The sequence below is a fragment of the Crassostrea angulata genome, chromosome 6, assembly GCF_025612915.1.
Source record: "Crassostrea angulata isolate pt1a10 chromosome 6, ASM2561291v2, whole genome shotgun sequence".
In the NCBI taxonomy this organism is placed as follows: domain Eukaryota; kingdom Metazoa; phylum Mollusca; class Bivalvia; order Ostreida; family Ostreidae; genus Magallana; species Magallana angulata.
Window position 1 is genome coordinate 33,162,872 of NC_069116.1, and position 25,555 is coordinate 33,188,426.

The 25,555-nt window shown below is 34.4% G+C and overlaps 2 protein-coding genes and 1 pseudogene across 2 annotated transcripts; all 3 read right to left on the bottom strand.

Annotated features, from left to right (window-relative positions):
• Positions 1 to 4,909: 4,909 nt before the first annotated feature.
• LOC128190530 (uncharacterized) lies at positions 4,910 to 7,144 on the bottom strand (annotated as a pseudogene).
• Positions 7,145 to 11,062: 3,918 nt separating this feature from the next.
• LOC128190531 (uncharacterized) lies at positions 11,063 to 14,781 on the bottom strand. The gene is made up of 2 exons (XM_052862610.1): positions 14,672 to 14,781; positions 11,063 to 13,564 (listed from the first exon to the last, which is right to left on the bottom strand). Exon 2 carries the CDS (start codon positions 13,562 to 13,564, stop codon positions 11,735 to 11,737), a length of 1,830 nt encoding a protein of 609 aa, XP_052718570.1. The 5' UTR covers positions 14,672 to 14,781; the 3' UTR covers positions 11,063 to 11,734.
• A 3,599-nt stretch (positions 14,782 to 18,380) lies between these two features.
• On the bottom strand, positions 18,381 to 21,398 carry LOC128189320 (uncharacterized). The gene is made up of 2 exons (XM_052860879.1): positions 21,271 to 21,398; positions 18,381 to 21,077 (listed from the first exon to the last, which is right to left on the bottom strand). The coding sequence occupies exon 2, from the start codon at positions 21,075 to 21,077 to the stop codon at positions 19,242 to 19,244; it is 1,836 nt and encodes a 611-aa protein (XP_052716839.1). The 5' UTR covers positions 21,271 to 21,398; the 3' UTR covers positions 18,381 to 19,241.
• Positions 21,399 to 25,555: the final 4,157 nt, after the last annotated feature.

Consider the following 25,555-nt stretch of genomic DNA (forward strand, 5'->3'; position numbering starts at 1 on the left):
ATAGAAACAATAGATAACTCATACGAAGGGATTCTTGGTGTTAAATTCCAAAACAAGCAAAATGACTTTGAATTTGTGATATTCTCGTGCTACCTGCCACCTGAAAATTCTCCATGGGGACGAGACTCGTCTTCTTTCTTCACACACCTATTAACTCAAATGTACCAACACTATGATATAGGCTCTGTTATTATTTGTGGAGATTTTAACTCGAGAATAGGAAAAACACAAGATGGTAATGAAGGCACAGACGAACTACCACCTAGAATTACTATTGATAACACTCAAAACCAGCACGGCAATTCGTTCTTGGAATTTTTAAACGATAGTAGATGCTGTGTTCTAAACGGTCGCTACGGCAATGAATCGAACGAGTACACGTATTATTCAACACGAGGAAAATCAGTAGTAGACTACATCTGTGTACCTCATGATATTTTCAAGCAACGCAAAAATTTTCGCATTACCAATTGCAAAGACTTAATAGAAGAATTTAATTTATTTCGATTGCTAGGAGAGAAATCTAAAAGTCCCAATCACGCATTGCTTTCATTTGAGCTGGCAATAAATGCAGAAATTCCGCACCTAACAGCTGATAAATGTTTAACCCCAAATGCGGCAAAAAACCATCGCTACAAGTTGCGCCAAATTCCACCTGACTTCATGAAATCAAACATAGCAACAAGTGCCATTTCACCCCTGCGAATGTTATTGTCATTTAGATTTTAGACTACGTGATTTTATTTGACCCTTTCAGTTTCGCAGTAAAAAAAATGCCTCGTGTTTATAGTCAGTTTTATAAAATCTAGGTACTTGTAGTCAAATATAAAATCTAGAGGTTTATTGATTTCAAACATTATCTTCATTAATTGGTGATAAAACGTGTTCTAGAAATAAATGCGACAATACAAAAAGTAGTTTTTGTCTTCTGTTGCAACAATTAACATGCTTGTAGAGATTCCCCCTGAGGGTTAATTTTCGATCCGCGCCTGACCTAGTAATAGCATCAATAGTGAAACAGACGATACTATTTTATGCAAAATGTTCCTTGAAAATGACTCGATATATAATTTTTTTATGCAAAACAGACACTCATTACTTTTCTAAAAACATGGTATTGCACACCACAAGCATCAAAACATGGCTATTTTTTTATTAAGCAACCCAATGTTTATATTTTCAACCACTCTACACGTGGTTGAACACGAACGATAACTCTGTTCTGAATATTATCGTTTAATATTAATAACCGCTAGATGGTGAAATAAAACATACATCTTAAACGATTTTCATGTTCTAACATAAATGCAAGTAGGATATGATATGAAAAACGACCAGTACTTACGTATTTTGAGAATATTATCCGAACACTTATACTTCCGCTCGATATTTCACAGGAACTTAACAAATCTCGGTGAAGTCTCGTGAACTTTTATTCGAGCACCTCCGGATTTATTACATACTTAGCAACGATAAAGAAAACATTCCGAACACATTCGCAGGGGTGCATTTCACGCTTGATAACCAACATTGAACAAAGCAGATCAACACAAAACCAGTCCGACGACTTATACAATGACCTCTGTAACATAATAAAAGAAATGGAAGATGTGATCCCAAAGTTTGATTGTACAGCGAGAACCCGTAAGAAATTCAAATATCACAAACCGTTCTGGAATGAAGAACTTACCTCTTTGTGGAAAATAGCTAGAGAAAATGAAAAGAAATTCCTGAAATGCAAACAAAATCACAGAGAAAAACAAGAACTACAGAAAAAATTTAAATATTCGCAAAATAAACTTGACAGAAGACTCCGATATTATGATCGAAAATGGCGCAAAGGAGAGAGTTTAGAAATAGAAGAAATTTCGGTGAAAGACCCGCGCAAATTCTGGGACAAAATTAAACACTTGGGCCCAAAGCGAAAATCTAAAATCCCGTATGAATGCTATATGGAGGACGGTAGTGTAACAACGAATCCTGAATATCTTAAAGAAAAATGGAAATCTGAGTTCTCCAATCTCTACAACCCAAATACGGACTCCTCATTCGACTCCGAATTTAGAAATACGTCTATTATCCAAAAACATGCATTTAAACAAAACATGCTTGATCCATTATACATCTCCAACTCAGAGCTTAACAAAACTATAGATATAAACGAAATAAGGAATACCGTACTAAAAAATAAAGACGGGAAATCTACAGGAATTGATCAACTGCCAAATGAAGTACTAAAAAATGACACTGTTATAAAAGCTCTGCACAAAATGTTCAACTTTATATTTGAAAATCACAAAATACCGACCATTTGGAAAAAAGCGATCATATATCCCATCTTAAAAGACCCAAATTCTGACCCTAGAATTCCACTGAATTACAGGGGCATCAGTCTACTCTCGGTCATATCCAAAGCGTATAGTTCCGTTTTAAACAACAGATTAACAGCTTACCTAGAAGACAACGAACTCTTAGTTGATGAACAAAATGGTTTTAGGAAAGATCGAAATTGTGAAGATCACGTTTTTACTCTGAACAGTCTAATACAAAATAGAGATACCACGTTCGTTACATTTATTGACCTACAGAAAGCATTCGACACGGTTGACCGGGATCTACTACAATACAGTCTCCTAACTAACGGAGTGGACGGTCATTTTTACAACAATGTTAAATCTTTATATCACAATACAGAATCTTGTGTGCGCATAGGAGATCATCACACCGCATGGTTTAACTGCACCTCCGGAGTTAGACAAGGAGATAACCTATCGCCAACCCTTTTTGCCCTTTTTATTAACGACTTAGCTAGGGAAGTTAAAAATACAAAAAAGGGAATCCCTATTCATCATACTGATGTTGGAATTCTTCTATATGCAGACGATATAGCTCTCATCACTGAAAATGAAAGAAATATGCAAGACACTCTTGACGTTGTAAGTAACTGGTGCAAAAAGTGGCACTTACAAATCAATTTAGCAAAAACAAAAATCTTACATTTCCGAAAACGAAACAGTAAAAAAAGCAACTTTACATTTTACATAGGAAACACGATATTAGAATATGCATCAGTTTATAAATACCTCGGAGTGTTATTTAACGAAAACAGAGATTTTAAAAATAATGCCGAAAATCTTTCTAAATCTGGAGGACGAGCTCTTGGTTCCTTAATATCCAAAACCCACAGCTTGAAGGACATTGGGTTCACTACGTTTGAAAAATTATTTTATAGCTGTGTCGCCCCGGTAATAGATTACTGCAGCGGAGTATGGGGATACCAAAACTTCCATTCACTGGACCAAGTGCAGGACCGAGCAGCAAGATATTTCCTGGGAACACATCGTTTAGCACCACTACTAGCCGTACGAGGAGAAACCGGATGGGCCCCTGCTAGCTCCAGACACAAATCTAATATGGTCCGCCTTTGGAACAAATTTCAGACAATGGACAACAACAGGACGGCAAAACAAGTTTTCATCTGGGATCAATGCCTTAACAACGAAAGGGGATGGAACTGCCAACTAAAAGCTGTGCTAAATTCCGTGAACATGTCAAATATCTATACTAACGCAATATGCTGTGACGTCCAACTTTTTATCCAAAACCAACACTCGACATCAGAAAACATTTGGTTCGCAAATCTTCAAAACTCTCCCAAACTCAGAACTTACCGTCTCCTAAAGCAAAACTTCTCAACAGAAAATTATCTTCTCATGAACATTCCAAAAAATCAAAGATCTGCCCTAGCTCAGCTCCGATGTGGAATTCTCCCTTTACGTGTTGAAACTGGACGCTTTCGAAATGAACCTTTAACTGACAGACTCTGTGTTTTTTGTAATTTAAATGAAATTGAAAATGAAATTCACTTCATCCTAAAATGTACATTATATAATGATTTACGAAATTTACTTATTAGAAATACCACTGGCTCAACAAATTATGAAGAATTTGAATTATTCAGAACTTTAGTATGTACTTATCCCCGGCAATGCTCTCAATTTATTATTAATGCTCTAAAACTAAGACAATCAAAATTTTCACGTTGACTTTTAAATATGTAATTCATATAACCAGTGACATATAGGTCCGATGGGCCGGGTGCTATTATCTTTTATTACCTAATCAAAGGGATTTTGTTGTTTTATTACAAATTAAATATTTGCGTCTATTTTGAACTGCCGGTCAATAGACTGCGATCTATTAGACCGCCGGTCAATAGACCTCGATCTATTGAACCGCCGGTCAATAGACTGCGATCTATTGGACCGGCAACGTATTTCAGAACGCGGGTATGTTAATGTTATATCCTTTCGATAGTTCTCAGGGAATGTATATTCCTTTACATAGACGCTATTTTTAGTACTTGGTGAAACCAAATACAATGTTATCAAAATGGAGTATCAAATAATCAACAGGTTTAAAGCTTTATATGAGGTAAAAGACTAATGAAAATCTAATGGGTTAAAGACTCCCCCTTCTTTGAGTAAACTAATATTAAATTGAGATGTTGTAATGCATGCAACAGGCTTTGTGCATGTAAAAGATGGAAAAAAAATCTGAGTATATTGAATAATGGCACGAAAACCATCTGCAATATGCAAATTGTAAACCCCGAAAACTAAAAAAGGAATTAGGTAATAAAACAATTATTTAATGCTTGAACAGTCAATAGACCAGAATTTTTTCCCTTGATGCAGGGAACAGCTCAGTATGATCTATTGCCCTCGGCCGTTGGCCTCGGGCAATAGATCATACTGAGCTGTTCCCTGCACCTCGGGAAAAATATTCTGGTCTATTGACTGCTCAAGCATTAAATAATTGTATAGTATTATTGTTTCACTGTATTATTGTAACATGCAAAATGCACATGTCACTATAATAAATGATTTACTTACTTACTTACTTACTTACTATAAGTAGAGACCATGCAGAAATTCTGTATATGCATGACTGTACAATATACAATGTCATATATCTAGACAAGTACTTTAAGGTTTAATGAACACTTATGAGTGTAGATACTTGTACACTGTCACTGTGTTGTTGTAACCTTGTCCCACATGGAGATTGTTCTCTTCATCCACACATAAACGAAGGGGAAAGCCTGTATTTTCATCGTATGCAGGTAGTAGTAGAGACAAGAACTGACCGTCCTGATCTAGGAGATAAACTGATTTAGTGACAACATCAGACACAAGGGTGTGACCGAGGAGAACTGTACATACTCCTTTGGGTGAAAAATCTGACCCCTGACCTTTGAAGGAGAACCGATGTGTTCCTGTTTTATCCACCACTACTACAGCTTGTTTGTTTCTGTCTGATGTACAAATATCCCCATTGATGTTTTCTGTGATGTAAAGTGGATACTCGTACAGCCCCTGTCCTTTGTTGTCCCTCTGTATGTTCTGTATTTCTTTCCCTGACTTATTGTACCTGGTGACTCTAGCCTCTCCATACTTTTTCATCCCCACCAGTATATCGCCGTTGATGTTGGAGGAGTATATGCTGAGAGGTGTCCAGTCTCCTGTTTTAATGAATTCAGTTATTCTATTATCCTGTGTTATTCTATTGATGATTTTATAATCTTTGTCTGTATAGATCAGATCTCCATTCTGCTTGATTGTGTTGTAACCTTCAAATCTTGAGTCACCACGGGTTTGTATCGCGTATAGCTGATTACCCCGTAGATCTGCTTGAACAAGGTAGCCACGATAATCACTGCCCCAGACCATGTCCGATTTACAAAGCGATATATGCTGTATAATATCAGCTTCAGGTATTGTGTACTCCATGATTTTGTTGACAGAGGAAGACAGAGACAGTGTTGGTTTCATGTAAGATTTCTTCCAGTTTTCTTCAATCTGTTTCCATGTATGGTCGTCAATATTTAAACCAGATACAAATAAAATGAGCAGTAACAAAAACCCGATTAAATACAAGGAATAACTATTCATATTATAATAGTGTGTAGAGGCAGTCTTCATGGGTTTTATTTTTCTGTTCTCTGGTTTAGTGTCTGGAACAGTTACTCTACCCAGTAGTTTGTTGACATCCTCCTTGCTGTGTCGACCAGCAGTAAATACTGGAGGAACTGGTTTAATTGTCTCTGGTATCGGTTTGGCTTTTAGTTGGTCAGAATGAGAGAAAATGAGTGGACTATCATGAAGTTTAGTTGAGGACAAGTAGCCATTGAACTTTTTGGCAAGGTTCTCAAGATAGAAGATGTAATCTTGATAAGTTTTGTCTTGACTCTGAAGACTTTCCATCAGTGATTCTTCCATTTTATTGACTTGCTCTATATTATCTGACGTGACTGTTTCCAGCAGACATTTTAAAGATTCGGTTTCAGTTTTCATCATATTTCTTACATTATCCATGGTTTCTTTTATATCTTTGGCGTTTTCTTTAATATCCCTCTGAACATCTTGTGAATTTGGGATAAAAACCTGGTGTATTTCCTTGATATTTTTAAGACAAAGAGAAAATTTCTCTGAATAGATTGTCTCCAAATCTTTAAGTGTGTGTTTTTGATGGTTTTTATGTGGTACATTTAGAACAAACTGGAACTTGGCAGTCCTCACAGAGAATGTCTATGTCTTTATTTGGGTGATCCTTGCATTTCTCCACAGGAAGCTGTATTTTGCGTTGTTTGTAAGGGACCACTTCGTGGCTCTTGGTTTCTGTACTTCTGATGTTCATCTCTGCATTGTTCACACATTGGTCGGTGACAAGGGTTGCAGTAAAACTGGCAGTTCTTTTCACAGTCTTTGGTGCCACACATTAGGTAGTGTTGTGCAGTCACTGGTAGGCCTGAAACAGTTTTTGGGGCATCTGGCTTGGATAATGCCATCTGAAATCAGTATTTTGAAATATCATTTTGCCAAATCGCCCTAATTTTATATGCAATGCATAATTGAATGCCAGTACGTTACGTATCAAAATAATGTTCTATTTAGATATTTGTGTGCACATACATGTCTCTTTTCACATGGAGGGCCTAATTATGAATAGATTCAATGGATATGGTACATGTAGATATTAATTTTCATGACTTACCTTGTTTCGACAAGTTTTTCGGTCAAGTAAAGTCTCGTGTGTTCACAGTCTAGTACGGCGAGAAGCGAGAACTGAAAAGATCTTTAATTTATACTTCCCGATAGACATGTTCGGTTGGGTGAACTTGTATTAATTTAACGATTTGCAAATATCGATTAAGGTGCATGGAACCCACATTGAGTCATAATGTAGCATTTTGTGAGAATATTGGTAATGTGATCTATTAATGTAGATGTAATTTTCCTTTGATTTAACGATAATGTAAACGTTTCTAGATTTATAGAAAAATTGCATTTTATGCAAAATGTCGCAAAACAAGTAATTATATAAGTTATTAATGCAAATAAACGTTTTCGATGGTAAAGTCTTCATTTTCCTTCATTCATATAGACTGCAGAATGCAGAATAATTGCTGATGATAGTTCGTTTAAACATTCTTCTTAGAACATACATCAATTACAATTTTGATAACGATGTAAATATTTTGGAAATGGATTTAATCCAGTTAACGTTGTATTCTTCCCAAAGAAGGACAACTCCGTTAGACTTTGGAGGATGTCCCAACTCGTCTTTTGTTGTCACAAAACCAGAACTTATCTGAACATAAACTGTACACATAAAAATTGAACTTAAAAAAACCTTATACTCTACATGTACTTTCATTTAACCTACTCTTAAAGGGGCATGGTCACGATTTTCGACAAATTCTATTTTTATTATTTACAATGCTTTAGAAATGCATTTCTAATGTTCAAATGAATCTTTAAGTTTTAAGCACGATACAGAGCTCAAGGCTCGTGCCCTGTTTTTGTTTACATAGGTTCAATATACCAATTAAAAACCTTTTTCAAGCTGATTTTTCTCTCTTCTTACTGATTTTAAGCATAGATAAACAGTTCCTAACGTTTAACACATTCATTTTAGGTCTAAATTTGAAATTTTCACTTCAACATTCAAAATGTAAACAAAAGCTTTGTTTACATGTCAAAGAATTGTAAGCTCTGTAACTTGCTTATAACTCAACAAAGACACTCAAATTTTGTTTGCCTATTAAGAATGCCTCACTGAAACATTGTAATTATTCAATTCGGAAAAATAATTTATTACCAAAATCGTGACCATGCCCTTTAAAATATGCTTCAATTGTTTGCGATGGCTGCTCTAGATCTATACATGATTCTGGAAAAAATGAAAAGGTACAAGTATATGCCACTATAAAACAGTTACTGTCTTCCAATATTTGCGTCAAGAGAAACACATTGGATAACGTTACAATCCAATCGGTATATTGCTAATCAGACTAAATATATTTGCTATATTCAAATGTACAATGTATTGTATATGTTACAGGAAATTGTTTCAAATTCTTTTGATTTAAACAATAAAATATGTTCAGAACAAGTTATGATTTATAGTAATTAATAACTTAAACCTTGTATTTAAAGTTTATACAACTTTTGATGGACTCTGTCCAGTTACAATAAAACCCGAATAAATATACGGATGATAGGTATCGACAGAACTCCAGTGTATGGACTCGATCATGTACAGCTATGGCACGCCAAATTCACAAAAATGAACTGATCCTAGTTCCCGATCGCGAGTCAATAAACCATGTTTATTGGATGTAAACTGTAGTTTATACGGACATACTAGTATATATGTTGTACAATAACAACTGCTACATGCAGTCTTATCAATCTGAAACACCCGCAATGGATTCTGGATTCAAACAAATTGACAATGCATGCACTGCAGAACCGCTTGTGGTGCTGAACATGTAGTATTACTTAGACCCGATATGTTGTTTATTAACATACATTGTGCTTTTTTATGCTTTCTTGTTCCATTGCGGCAATGGTTTTTTCGATTCTAACGACAGGAATACTTTATATCTGATACACCACTCGAACTAGTAGATCACATGCTGTTTTGTTGGTTTGTGGATGATGATTGCATCTATCTGACATCTCATAACTGCTCAATACTTTTTAAAATCGCCAGATAAAATGTATATGAATTTATTTGAATAATAAATTAATCGTTCACTATACATAGGTAAAAAATAATCATTTTCTGTTAATGTGGGCAAGATACTATGGGGGCGTACTAGGTTCCACAGATAAAACACAAATTAATCTCCTAGTACATCAAAATCGATGAATGACCATATCTTCAATTAGAACTGTTCACACTATGCCGGATGATTATGCCAGTGCCAAGTTCGTTAAAATCTATGTACCATTTGAACATTGCCTTTTTTAATGTGTCCCACCTGATAGGTGAAAAATCAATATCCCATTGAAAAAAAAATTAATCTCATAGGAGAAATAATTTTATAGGATATTTTGAAAATCTTATAGGATTAGAATTATATTTCTTATAGGATAACAGTTTGGTCTAGATGAATTTAAGAAAAACATTTAGTTATCCTAAAGGAAATTAACATTTCGGTATCTGAAATCCCATCGGATCTTTGTTCAACTCCTATCGGATTTAAAATTCCTATAGAAATTTATTTTATTCCGATATAGGAAATTCTAAATATCCTACATGAAAGTTGTTCCGCTGTGGGAAAATTATGCCTCGTAGGAATTTGTTTTAAAGGTAAACATCTCACCTGACAGGTGAGATATATCAATTACAAATGTGTGATAAAATATAAACTCTTTTCACCAGCTGTCTATATCAACTGTCTATCATATAGCAAAGATTTTTCGAAACATGCACATAAAAACGGGTGCAAAAATGCCATATTGGCACTGGCATAAATATATCAGGCACAGTGTTTATAATTCTCTCATTCTCTCAATAATTCGTCCTTAAAAAAGATGGAGCGGGTGGTAGAAGAAAGCGGAAATGCACGCTGGGTTTAGTGGTAAAATACAATTTCAAATTAAATTTTTCCCAATTAAACCTATTTGATAATGTTTAATTACAAGCTTAGCTTGCAAAAACACAATTTCTAGCAATATTTTAATAGCCTTACGTTTTGGTATTATCGAACCAACAACATAAAATTCCTAGTTATGAAAGGCTTACTAATGTCTTGTGCTCTAGCCACTGAGACATTTCAGTCACAACAATCTGCGTTGTTTAAAAAGTGGTACATGTGACTTTGGCCAATTTACGGACTTGTATTGTTGACTAAAATCAGTTTGTTTTTCATTAGCCCTTATTTAGACTATGACAAAAATATGGAGCGCAGACCCACTTTATCTAAGAAAAGGCCTTGAAGTTAAAGATGACACAATTTGAAAGCTTTGATTCAATCAGCATATTCCAAGTATTGAACATATTGAAGAGTTACAAATCGATTAGATTTATATTCTTTTGAATGATTGTTTTAAAATTTATCAGATTTGTCGATATTTCAACTTTCAGTAGCTTATTCGCCCTTTAATATGCATTTTACACGCCTTATCCACCCATATCCTTTCCTTAGACGTTTTCTTTTTGAAACATATGCATCATTCATTTGTTAAAAGTGAATGACTTTAAATTGTCAATATTGAAACTAACATTGACAATATGCTTTGAAAACAGTTACATTTCATAGGCTCAGAAATACACGTAATAATACACATTTTTGATGAACTGAAATCAAGTTGGTCGATACTACACGCTACTACATGATATAACTCTCTTTCTCTCTCTCTCTCTCTCATATTTTTAAAGATATCCTGTTGATAAAAAAAATGTTTTATAAAACGTTCCTATAAATAATCTATTTTATGACATCGAGCAGAAGGTCAAGAACTGAATGTCGGGGTACACCAGCATTGGCGCTTCTACCGTGGCATACCATATCTTCATGCATAAAACATGAAAAAAAAAAATAAAGTGGAGGGATGTCTGTGATCAAAATAGTAAGTTTTTACGGCTTCATAGCTTTTGTTCTCAAACTAAACCGGTATATCTCGATGCATCAGTGTGAAGCAAGGAAGAAAATAAGAATTTTAGCAGAAGATTTTTTTTATTAACAAATACTAATATAAATGTAGAGATGCACATGATCAAAATGTTAGAAGAATTATGCACTTTAATTTTATCGATTTTTATTGTACATACCGGCATTCAAATTAAGTTCTCTAAGTCACTGTGTACATTTTACAAGAACATTGCACAGGTGATGAGAAATTTGTATCAGTGAATAATTTTCGATGAAATCTTTGATTTTTTTCCCCTGAGAACGCTCACTGAAGTGTCGCAACTGCGCGGTTTGCTTATTTATATTCAAATATTTAATCGTACAATGAAAATTATATAATTGTATATAATAAGGAATCGTTCTTTGAATATAATGAGATGATAATTTCAGTCGGGGCGTGATCAAATCTTTTATAATGCCCTTCGGGCTTTATTGGATTTGACCACGCCCCTACCAAAACTATCATCCCATAATACTCAAAGAAAGATTCATTATTAAATAATGCATACAATAACAATACCAGTAGAAATATACACGTGTAATTATGTTATTGATAAATTTGTTACTTGTTATTTGCTAATATTTTTCTTTTTCCCAACACAAAGTCAACTGCAAAGTTCTGTTATTAGTTTAATTTTAGTCTCGCTGTTTAATATAGACAGAGACCATGCATGCAGATATGTACATACATGACTGTACATACATGTATATATCTAGACAAGTACTTTGAGGTTTAATGATCACTTTCTAGTGTAGATACTTGTACACTGACACTGTATTGGTGCTTTTTTGTCCTACATGGAGATTGTTCTCTTCATCCACACATAAACTACGGGGAAAGACTGCTTTTTTATCGTGTGCAGGTAGCAGTAGAGACAAGAACTGACCGTCCCGATCCAGAAGATGAACTGTGTCACTGATAACATCAGCCACCATAATGTGACCGAGGAGATCAGTACATATACCATAAGGAGTAAACTTAGACCCCTGACCAGTGTAGGAGAACCTGTGTTGTCCTGATTTTTCCACAACCACTACAGCTTTCTTTTTATAATCTGATGTACAGATATCACCATTGATGTTTTCTGTGATGTAGTATGGGTAATCATACAGATCCTGCCCTTTGTTGTCCCTCTGTATGTTCTGTATTTCTTTCCCTCTCTTGTTGTACCTGGTGACTTTAGCCTCTCCATACGTTCTCATCCCCACCAGTATGTCCCCGTTGATGTGGGAGGAGTATATGCTGAGTGGTTTCCAGTCCCCCGTTTTAATGAATTCGGTCATTGTATTATCCTGTGTTATCCTGTTGATGACTTTGTTCTTTCTGAGTGTATATATCAGATCCCCGTCCTGTGTGACTGTGTGGTAGCCTTCATCTGCACCACTGGTTTGTATCTTCTGTAGCAGTTTACCAAGTAGATCTGTTTGGACAAAGTTCCTATTCCAATCACTGACCCAGACTCTGTCCGATTTATTGAGTGATATATGATATACATTGTGAACACCTTGTACTGTGTACTCCCTGACCTTGAAGACAGAAGAGGACAGAGACAGTGTTGGATTCATTTCAGATTTCTTCCAATTTTCTTTAATCTGTTTCCATGTATGGTCGTCAATATTTAAACCAGATACAAATAAAATGAGCAGTAGCAAAAAACCGATTAAATATAAGGAATAACTATTTATGATGTTATACTGTGTAGAGGCAGTCTTCGTGGGTTTTATTTTTCTGTTCTCTGGTTTAGTTTCAGGAACAGTTACTCTACCCAGTAGTTTGTTGACATCCTCCTTGCTGTGTCGACCAGCAGTAAATACTGGAGGTACTGGTTTAATTGTCTCTGGCATCGGTTTGGCTTTTAGTTGGTCAGAATGAGAGAAAATGAGTGGACTATCATGAAGTTTAGTAAAGGACAGGTAGCCATTGAACTTTTTGGCAAGGTCCTCAAGATAGGAGATGTAATCTTGATAAGTTTTGTCTTGACTCTGAAGATTCTCCATAAGTGATTCTTCCATTTTATTGACTTGCTCTATATTATCTGACGTGACTGTTTCCAGCAGACATTTTAAAGATTCGGTTTCAGTTTTCATCATATTTCTTACATTATCCATGATTTCTTTTATATCTTTGGCGTTTTTTTTTATATCCCTCTGAACATCTTGTGAATTCGGGATAAAAACCTGATGTATTTCCTTGATATTTTCAAGACAAGAAGTGAATTTCTCTGAATAGATTGTCTCTAAATCTTTAAGTGTGTGTTTTTGATGGTTTTGTGTGGCACATTTAGAACAAACTGGAACTTGGCAGTCCTCACAGAGAATGTCTATATCTTTATTTGGGTGATCCTTGCATTTCTCCACGGGAAGCTGCATTTTGCGTTGTTTGTAAGGGACCACTTCGTGGTTCTTGGCTTCTGTACTCTTCTGATGTTCATCTCTGCATTGTTCACACATTGGTCGGTGACAAGAATTGCAGTAAAACTGGCAGTTCTTTTTACAGTCTTTAGTGCCACACACCAGGTAGTGTTGGGCAACAACTGGTAGGCCTGGAACAGTTTGTGGAGCATGAGCTAATGCCATCTGAAATCAGTATGTTGAAATATCATTTTACCAAATCAACCTAATTTTATATCTATACTGCTATATTAAAATAATACACTCGATTTTTTTAGCTTTAATACAGAGAAATCGGAAGAGTACTGTATTTTGTTTTATATATTATAAACATAATTGGTACTTGAAGATTACCAATTTGTTTTTATTTTTTCTCAATCAAGCTTAACAAATAAATAATCAATGATAATTCTTTTAAAAAATCCGGAAATCATCTGGATTTTTTTTTTTACAATCTTGCGCATGCGCATTTCATTCACGCTAAATTGCTGGAGGCTCTTTAGTTTATGTTTCCACAATATCACATTTGCATGAATAAACTCAGAAACGATGATACAAATATGTGTAAATTTTCATTGAAAATTAGTTATATTTTCTGTTCATCAAAGAAAATACGGGAGATAGCTTTTAATCAGTGCATTTGAAATGAAAAATCCAGAAAGTTCCGAATGTCAACGTGGTGTGTAAACTTGAAGCGAGTAAAAAATGAATGCGTTCCGTGTATTGTCTCTGTAGCGAAGAAAATATGTGTACGTTGGTAAAAACGTGTTGAATTCTTCTTTAATATGAATTGTATATTAGATGAAAGGTATTTACAGCCTCAAAATAGTTTGTTATGAATAATTTGAGGTTATTTTCAATGCAGCTTCATTAATTTTCTCCAAAATCGTTTCGGAGCTATTCTACAATTCTTTTGCTACATTACGGGTACATGGGAGGCATTTCAATTGTGGTGAAGGCCTGTCCCGAGACACAGTTGGATTATTCTAACTAAGCAGAGTGTAGTGAAATTAATAGCATATTATTGTAGGCATAAAGCTTGGTTATGTAAATGTCAACAATGCGTGTATCAATATATCTATTTCGTAAATGTCCAATATCATATGCAATGTCAACCCATGCACACACGGGTCAAAGTCTAGTACAATGTATAATTGAATACCAATACCGTTACGTATCGATAAAGTGTTCTATTGAGATATTTGCGTACAAATGTATGTCTGTTTTGACATGAAAGACCTAATTAGGAATTGATTCAATAAATGTAGTACGTTTCGATATTTCATGACTTACCTTGTTTCGACAAGTTTTTCGGTCAAGTAAAGTCTCGCTTTTTCACATTCTAATACGGCGTGAAACGAGAACTAAAGATATCTTTAATTCATACTTTCGGTTTGGTGAACTTGTACAACGATTTGCAAATATCAATTAAGGTACACGGAACCCACATTGAGTCATAACGTAGCATTTTGTGAGAATATTGGTGATATAATCTTTTAATGTAGATTTAATTTTCCTTTGATTTAACGATAATATAACGGTTTCTATATTTAAAGAAAACTGCTTTTTATGCAAAATGTTGCAAAACAAAAACTTCAGTAATCAAATGAATGCATATGTAAACGGGAACACTGTTTTCGATGGAAAGGTCTTCATTTTCCTTCATTCATATAAACTACAGAATGCAGAATAATTGCTGATGATAATTCGCTTCAACGTTCTTCTTATAGCATACATCGAATATAATCTTAATGATTTAGATATTTTGAAATTAGATTGAATCCAGTTGTATTCTTCCCCAAGAAAGATAACTCGGTTTCACCTAAGGAGATAGACTTTGGAGTATGTTCCCGAACTAATCGGTACTTAGGTCATTTTTTGTTGTTGTCACAAAATCTCAATTAGTCTTTACATTAACTGTGCAAATAAAAAATGGACTTTTAAAATAACTCATTCACTACATCTTTTTACCTACATGTACTCTTGAATATGCCTCAACGTTGTAGATCTACAAATAGTTCTGGGAAAAAAGCTTGAAAATGCACCGTGTGCCGCTTGAATTGTTACTGTCTTCCAGTATTTGCGTCAAGAGAAGCACTTTACTCAGAAACAGGGTAATGTTACATTCAGACATCAGACGGTACATTGCTAATGAGACTATTTTTTATGTTCAAATGTACAATGTATCATTTGTTGCAAGAACTTTTTAAGAATCCTTTTGATCTAAACTACAAAATATGTTTAGAAAAAGTAATGGGTTACAGTAATTATTAACTTAAACATTGTATTAAAGTTTCAACAACTTTTGATGAACTCTGTCCAGTATATAAATCAAAGTGCTGAAGTACTGACGGGAGTTGATTTTATCGATTATCATTTATTTTAAAATCAATTTATCTTGCATAGCAATTAGTTTCTAGTTTGTATTTGAATTACGCACTTTTTTATAATATGAATTTTTAGAATTTTCCGACAAGAATTTTGAGAAACCCCATGCGAATCGTGTTGTGTAATATTTAAAGATATATTTCATCTGCTAGTATGTATTAGTTATCGAAACAATTCTAAAAATTGTATGGATCCAAGCACTATTGGTATCGAACTCTAGTCTCGTTTAACTAGACGCTCGGCTGTCTCTGTTAATTAATATCCGACAAGCAAGAGAGCCCCCTCTCTGCTTGTCGCAGATTTACGGGGACAGTCGAGCGTCTGGTTGAACGAGATTATATTAACTCTGGCGTAGGAATACATGAGACTACAAAAACATCTAAATTGTTCGTAGTATATAAAATATGACTATTTTCAAAGTGTTTATAGATAAGTTTCCTTGAAAAACAATGCTTCAGCATACATTACATCGATTTTTTTCCCTATTATTTTCAAGAACTTAGTCTTGCCAGCGGTGGTGATTTGTGGTTAGGTCCAAATACTGTTTCACTTTCGGTTTGCCAGAGTAACTGCATAGGAGAGTTGATTAAAATCAACTCCCAAAAAACGAATAAATATACGGATGTAAAGTATAAACAGGACTCAAGCATGGTGTGTGGATTCGAACATGTACAGCAATGGCACGCCAAATTCACAAAAATGATCTAAACCTAGTTCCAGAGCCAGTAAACTATATATATCGAATGTAAACTGTAGTTTGTGGACCGTAAACTATAGTTAATAACGTTAATCTACATTTCACATCTATAGCCCATAGATTTTAGGCGATCATCTAATACGTTTCAGAAGTTTAATCTATCAATTTCATCGTGAAAAAAAAATGGCGACTGCAAAACATAGTGTGTGTGATAAAAATAGTTTTACAATTTATGAATCTATGATTTACAACATTAACGAATGTAAAGATATCAGCAAAATATATTGTTAATGCTTATTCCAAGACAGTAAAACTTAGATAAGCATTTGTAAATTATAGACATTTATATAACAATCGTTAGATGAAAACTATAGTTAACGAATCAGGTGCTTTCAAATGCATTGTATTTATTTTGTATATACTCTGTCCCGAGTTTTTGCTTCCACCACTTATCGCTTGTTTGGTCCACGCAGAAAATATATAAGCGAGGTTAAACCGGATGCTATGGGGAAAATTCAGCCTGCGCATGAGCTAGTCTGGTTCCTGTGCGTAATGGGTTGCTCAGGGAACCAGGCTAGCACATGAATCGGGATCAGGATTCTATTCTATATGCATAAGTTCAAAGGCGCTGTAATTGTAACGATGTCGGCAAACAGTACAGAAACAAAGAATTCCTTTTAAAGAAATGATTGGCATATGATATGAACTGTCAGTATTATGAAATAAGTTAATGTTATGCCGAAACTACAACAGGCATCAAATAGCATAATTTACAATGTTTTGTTGTTTTCCGAAAACTTCCCGATTAAGAAATTTTAAGCATTTAAGTATGATTGAATAATTATGTGACTGTATATAATACATGACTGAATAATTCTGTCACTGTATAAAGGTTAAAATCTCAAGAAAATTACATCAAAATATGAAATTAATTTACACAAAGCTGTCACTGCATAGTTAACAAAGTAGTGCAAAATGTAATGTTAGCGCAAATAGTAGAATTCGCCGAATCAGGCAGTCTTCATTTATAAAGATCATAATTATTTTAGAGGTATGAACCTAAACTCTGAGATGAAAAGTCAGGGCTATACATATATAATACAACGTACAAATTTAGTGGTTAAAAGTAGGCGGCTAGAGTCGGAGGAATCTCAGATAATCTTAAGACTTTCACGTTTTCGTTGGAAACACATGCATATTGTCCACGTATTGCAGTCCTTTTTTAAAGGACAGCAACTTGTTATTTCGATAATCATAATACCTTTGAGTTCAAACTACGTTCATCCACTAATATGAAAAATGTCCAGATTATCTGTTTTGAAACGCCCCCTCTACCGCTTCAGGTTTCAATACACATCCCAAAATAGAAAGTCTACGGGGATTTTACATTGCATCAGCCATTAAATAACGTTGAAAAATTGCGCGAGGTGTCCCGAGTACTTCCGAATGGAGAAAAGATATAAACATTTCCCATTATAAATCTATGTAAGAAATTTGTTTTCGTTCCTGTGAACTTTTATGAGTGAAAAATGATTATTTGTCAATGAAGATATTTTGGATATATTCCCTTTCATCGATTTCAACTGTATATCTTTCACAGGTATGTGTATTTTTATCAAATATCATCAAAAAGTGATGGAAGCAATAACTTGGGACAGACTACAGCTAATTTGTAAACAACTTTAATTTTAAAAGCTTGATTGTAAATATTTTTATACAGCCATCACTCTCTGTCTCTCTCTCTCATATTTTTAAAGATATCCTTTTGATAAAAAAAACTGTTTTATAAAGCGTTCCTATAAATAATACATTTTATGACACCGAGCAGAAGGTCAAGAACTGAATCCTGGGGTACACCAGCATTGGCGCTTCTAACGTGGAATACCATATCTTCAAACATAAAACATGTAAAAATAAAAATAAAATAAAAGTGGGGCTTGTGATCAAAATAGTAAGTTTTTACGGCTTCATAGCTTTTGTTTCAAACTATACCGGTATATCTCGACGCATCAGTGTGAAGCAAAAAAAGAAAATAAGAATTTTAGTAGAAGATTTTTTTTATGAACAATAACTTGTATGATAAAATTTACTAATATACATGTAGAGACGCATATGATCAAAACGTTAGAAGAACCATGCACTTTAATTTTTTTCTATTTTTATTGTACATATCGGCATTCAAATTAAGTTCTCTAAGTCACTGTGTACATTTTACAAGAACATTGCACAGGTGATGAGAAATTTGTATCAGTGAATAATTTTCGATGAAATCTTTGATTTTTTTCCCCTGAGAACGCTCACTGAAGTGTCGCAACTGCGCGGTTTGCTTATTTATATTCAAATATTTAATCGTACAATGAAAATTATATAATTGTATATAATAAGGAATCGTTCTTTGAATATTATGAGATGATAATTTCAGTCGGGGCGTGATCAAATCTTTTATAATGCCCTTCGGGCTTTATTGGATTTGACCACGCCCCTACCAAAACTATCATCCCATAATACTCAAAGAAAGATTCATTATTCCTTAAATAATGCATACAATAACAATACCAGTAGAAATATACAATGTAAATGTAATTATGTTATTGATATATTTGTTACTTGTTATTTGCTAATATTTTTCTTTTTCCCAACACAAAGTCAACTGCAAAGTACTGTTATTAGTTTAATTTTAGTCTCACTGTTTAATATAGATAGAGACCATGCAGATATGTACATACATGACTGTACATATATATCTAGACAAGTACTTTGAGGTTAAATGATCACTTTCTAGTGTAGATAATTGTACACTGACACTGTATTGGTGCTTCTTTGTCCTACGTGGAGATTGTTCTCTTCATCCACACATAAACTAAGGGGAAATCCTGTTATTTTATCCTGTGCAGGTAGTAGTAGAGACAAGAACTGACCGTCCTGATCCAGGAGATGAACTACGTCAGTGATACCATCAGCCACCAGAATGTGACCGAGGAGATCAGTACATATACCAAAGGGAAAAAACTTAGACCCCTGACCAGTGTAGGAGAACCTGTGTTGTCCTGATTTTTCCACAACCACTACAGCTTTCTTGTTATATTCTGATGTACAGATATCACCATTGATGTTTTCTGTGATGTAGTATGGATATCTATACAGTTCCTGTCCTTTGTTGTCCTTCTGTATGTTCTGTATTTCTTTCCCTGACTTATTGTACCTGGTGACTCTAACCTCTCCATACTTTATCATCCCCACCAGTATATCGCCGTTGATGTGGGAGGAGTATATGCTGAGAGGTGTCCAGTCTCCTGTTTTAATGAATTCAGTTAATGTATTATCCTGTGTTATCCTATTGATGACTTTATTCCTTTTGTCTGTATAGATCAGATCCCCGTCCTGTGTGACTGTGTGGTAGCCTTCATCTTTTCCACTGGTTTGTATCTTCTGTAGCAGATTACCAAGTAGATCCGTTTGGACAACGTTGCCGTTCCAATCACTGACCCAGACTCTGTCCGATTTATTGAGTGATATATGATATACATTGTGAACACCTTGTACTGTGTACTCCCTGACCTTGGTGACAGAGGAGGACAGAGACAGTGTTGGTTTCACGTCAGATTTCTTCCAGTTTTCTTTAATCTGTTTCCATGTATGGTCATAAATGTTTAAACCAGGTACCAATAAAGTGAGCAGAAACAAAAAACCGATTAAATATAAGGAATAACTATTTATGATGTTATACTGTGTAGAGGCAGTCTCCATGGGTTTTATTTTTCTGTTCTCTGGTTTGGTGTCTGGAACAGTTACTCTACCCAGTAGTTTGATGACATCCTCTTTGCTGTGTCGACCAGCAGTAAATACTGGAGGGACTGGTTTAATTGTCTCAGGTATCGGTTTGGCTTTTAGTTGGTCAGAATGAGAGAAAATGAGTGGACTATCATGAAGTTTAGTTGAGGACAGGGAGCCATTGAACTTTTTGGCAAGGTCCTCAAGATAGGAGATGTAATCTTGATAAGTTTTGTCTTGACTCTGAAGATTCTCCATAAGTGATTCTTCCATTTTATTGACTTGCTCTATATTATCTGACGTGACTGTTTCCAGCAGACATTTTAAAGATTCGGTTTCAGTTTTCATCATATTTCTTACATTATCCATGATTTCTTTTATATCTTTGGCATTTTCTTTTATATCCCTCTGAACATCTTGTGAATTCGGGATAAAAACCTGATGTATTTCCTTGATTTTTTCAAGACAAGAAGTGAATTTCTCTGAATAGATTGTCTCTAAATCTATAAGTGTGTGTTTTTGATGGTTTTGTGTGGCACATTTAGAACAAACTGGAACTTGGCAGTCCTCACAGAGAATGTCTATATCTTTATTTGGGTGATCCTTGCATTTCTCCACAGGAAGCTGCATTTTGCGTTGTTTGTAAGGGACCACTTCGTGGTTCTTGGCTTCTGTACTCTTCTGATGTTCATCTCTGCATTGTTCACACATTGGTCGGTGGCAAGGATTGCAGTAAAACTGACAGTTCTTTTTACAGTCTTCAGTGCCACACACCAGGTAGTGTTGGGCAACAGCTGGTAGGCCTGGAACAGTTTTTGGAGCATCTGACTGGGATAATGCCATCTGAAATCAGTATGTTGAAATATCATTTTGCCAAATCGCCCTTATTTTATATGCAATGTATAATTGAAGGAATTGTATGAAAATAATGTTCTATTTAGATATTTGTGTACAAATGCATGTCTCTTTTCACATGGAAGGCCTAATTATGAATAGATTCAATGGATATGGTACATGTAGATATTTTATGACTTACCTTGTTTCGACAAGTTTTTCGGTCAAGTAAAGTCTCGCTTTTTCACAGTCTAGTACGGCGAGAATCGAGAACTGGAGAGATCTTTAATGTATACTTCCTGGTAGAGTCTATAACATAACCCAGTCACGGTTTCCGGAAATATTATTTCCGATTTGTTTTTTTAATACAACACACATTCGACCTCCGATCCCGATGCACAAACTCATGTTTAAAGACCCTTTCGCGATAACTGCGGTACTGATCGCTTGCAGGGCAAATTGATATACTTTGCCGAAATTTCAGCAGGTAGATTTAAATGACGTAAATGAAACAATTGACGTTACGTCATATTTCACAAAACTATGTGTTAATAGAGAAGCTTTGTCATCTGTTAGAATTATGCTTTTCCATTTGATATGAGCGACATTTTAAGGCGGTGATATTTAATGGCCATAACTAATTACTGATTATTAGATTAATAGTGTATATTTACACATTTGTGATTATAAGATATGTAATAATTTAAAATTGTTATAAAGTAGACAGCTGATAGAACAAGAATTCATATAGTCTTAATATCCTTTATACAAATTAATATTCCGCAAGCAAGAGTAAGACCTGTTAATAAAAGAGCAAGAGGATTGCATATAAAAGAATTAATTAAAATATTTTTAAATTTATATATTTATTTAATCATAACAATTCATTGTTTACAAGACGTAACAACTGCAATTATAACAAAAGCTAGTCCCTAAACAACATTATCCTGTAACTGAAACACAACATATTCCAATTACTGAACAACATAGACAAGTCACTGAGAAAAACAAACACTTAAAGGGGCATGGTCACGATTTGGGTCAAAAATTATTTTTTTGATTTTAATGTTTATAATGCTTCAGTAAGGCATTTTTAATAGGCAACCAAAATGTGAGTGTCATTTGTTGAATTATAAGCGAGTTACAGAGCTTACAATTCCTCGCTATGTAAACAAAGCTTTTGTTTACATTTTGAATGTTGAAGTGAAAATTCCAGTTTTAGACCTGAAATGAATGCGTTAATCGTTAGAATCTGTTTATTTATGCTTTAAATGAATAAGAATATAGACAAATCATCTTGAAAAAAAATTTTTACTGGTATATTGAACCTTTGTAAACAAAAACAGGGCACGAGTCTTGTTTACATGACGAAGAATTGTGAGCCCTGTATCTTGCTTAAAACTCATCGACGGTCACCAAAATTTCATTTGATCATTAGAAATGCATTCTTACAGCATTGTAAATAATAAAAAGGGAAAAATAAAATTTTACCAAAATCGTGACCATGCCCCTTTAAGGTCTCCGATGAACATATACCTGTCATTGAACAACATATAACTTGGTAACTGAACAATATAAACTGGTCGGTAAGAAACAATACCCAATTATGGAACAACATAACTCAAGTGTTGAAATGCATAATTAGGTCCTTTATAAACAATAAAACTTAATCCCATAACGAAGTCAATGAGAAATTCAACACAGTCCCTTAATAATGTAACCTAGTCCCTAAACAGTGAACGACATAACCCTGTCTTTGAGTAATAAAAAAGGGTCACTGTATAACATAACCCAGTCTGAGAAACATTATGAACCTGATCTCTGAAAAACGTTTAAACCCAGTCCCTGTATAACATAAACTGGTCACTATATAACATAACCCGCTTCCTGTATAACATAACCCCGCCACGGAGAAACTTAACCCAGTCTCTGAGAAACATAACCCAGTCACCGTATAACATAACCCAGTCACTGTGAAACATAACCCAGTCCCTGTATAACATAACCTGGTCACGGAGAAACATAACCCAGTCACTGTATAACATGACCCAGTCACTGTGTAACATAACCCAGTCACTGTATAGCATAACCCAGTCACAGAAAAACATAACTCAGTCCCTGTATAATATAACCCAGTCACTATATAACATAACCCAGTCACTAAAAAAAATTATCCAGTGATCTCTGTATAACATAATCAAGTTAATAGGAAACAAAACCCAGTCACTGAGAAATATAAAGATAATTGGCCCACAATTACATGCTTTAAAAATATAATTTGATCCATAACAAATGATTAACTTTTCTCAGTGATTTGATTGTACTTTTATTCAATATATGACGAAAAAACCCTAAATAATATAAGTTAACAATTCGCAAACTAATCATATATTGTAAAATATGTCATATTGATTGATGAAAAACAATTTATCAGATATACACACATCTCAAAACGCAATTGAAACCACAGATGCTATTTCATAGGGTATAGAAGTTCTTCAGACTCTCTATAATGAAGGTCTTTAACAATGGAGGCGTAGATGATTCTTGCTTTTACAAGCACCACGTCCTTGAAATATCGCACTCCTTCATTAAATTTTTGACAAGGTCTGTAATAGATTGACAAAATTATACAACAGTCTATAAAGATGAATTAACTATAAAAAGAAATTGAATATAAAAAGTGCCAACATTAATTTACTTGTTAAAAAGAGGTAGACACAAAATGACTTTTTGTTTTCTTTATTGGCGAGTATAAACTATCATACCCATCCTCAAGTGTTGCCATTAACTTCTCATTCCTGCAATTTTTCACGCTCAAGTAATATCCTGGGGGACTAAGGAGACCACTAAAATAAAAAGATAAAGAACCACTATGTACATTTATGAAGGCAACATCTACATGTATCAAATGAAGGCCTTCACCACTTTCTTTTAATAAGCAGTTGTATATTTCAATGTTTTCATATTACTTAATGTCAAAAAATATATATAAATCAAAGTAACATGACTAAATTAAGAGAGTTTGGATAAAATCAAGGTGAACTTTAAAATTTCAAAATTTGTAAAGTTCAGGAGATGATTAAATCTCTGATGGTAAGCTCATTTACAATGCAAATTAAATTGCAACGAATACTTACATGATTTTGTAACATGATGCAATGTACATGCATGTATGTAAAAAAAACTTCAATACAGAACTAACAACTATTCCTTCTAAAGGAATAATCAGCATGTAATATATCATTGGCAAGCTCTCTAAATGTAATGCGAAAGCATTACCGTACATACAATAAACATGATATATTAGATTTATCCCAACGTTTTGTCGATTTCCAGAATACATGTACATGTGTTTGCATGAATACTCTTTTCTTGGTATGCAAATTGTATTTTCGGTTAATATTCTGATGCATGTAAAGAAAAACATAATTTTTATCGTGCAAAAAAACGACGGCATCGTAACATCCAGACATGTCTTAAACTTATTAGAACCCGACACTCTTAATGAAGCATTTGGTCAATTGCTTATATGTCATAGTTAGTTAAGAGTGTTTCGGCGGTATTAATAGCGCATGTCATTTTTGAATTGTAATAAGGCCCGCCTCGTCAGGAGTTCACCTTATGCATAAACCAATTAATCTCTTTGAACTTCATTTGGTTTTAATTTGGATCAAATGGTTAGATCACCTATATTTTTGTGTTTACTGTATGCAACGATAGGAGGTGTTGTGAATAATTTTTTGCATTCTTCGTCATGTTGTATGTTATCCCAGTATTTCATCAGTCGTTTCCTTAACCCTTTAATACATGGGTTAAATTTGGTCACCAAAACGTTCGGTACAGCCTTTTTAGTGTTTTTCTTCTTTTGTTTATTGAGAAGATCCATTCTATTTGCAGAAAGAGTTTTAGCATAATAGGTTCAATTTCTGATTGTTTGTAACCTCTTTTTTCGAGATGAGATTTGAAATCTTTGAAAATATTCAGAAATACAGCTTGATCGCTAGTATTTCTCAGATGTCTGGTATACTCTTCTTTAATTAGGCCCTTGAAGACTGATGAGCTATGAGCACTTTGTCTGTGCAGGTATTGGAAGCTGTTAGTGGTTAGTAGGTTTGATATATGAGCGAATGTCTAATCGCTGACTATCTGAGAATCTTGTTCCTTTGTATATGGTCGTGTCTAAGAAATTGACACTGGTGTGAGATAATTCGATAAGTAAATCTCAGATATTTATGACAAGAGTTCCCTATGTCAAAAAATTCTTTAATTTCATCCGGGCTTCAATTAGAATAAAGCCGTCATCTCTATATCTGCTGTGATAGATAAGTTTGTCGGCATGTTGAAATTTAGATATTACATCATCAGTGATGTCTTTCATACGTATATCTGTAATTTCTGCTGACGGGCGTGCCCCTATCGCCGCGCCTATGATTTGTTTGTAATATTTTCCGTTAAACTCGAAAAAATTATTTTCAAGTATGCAT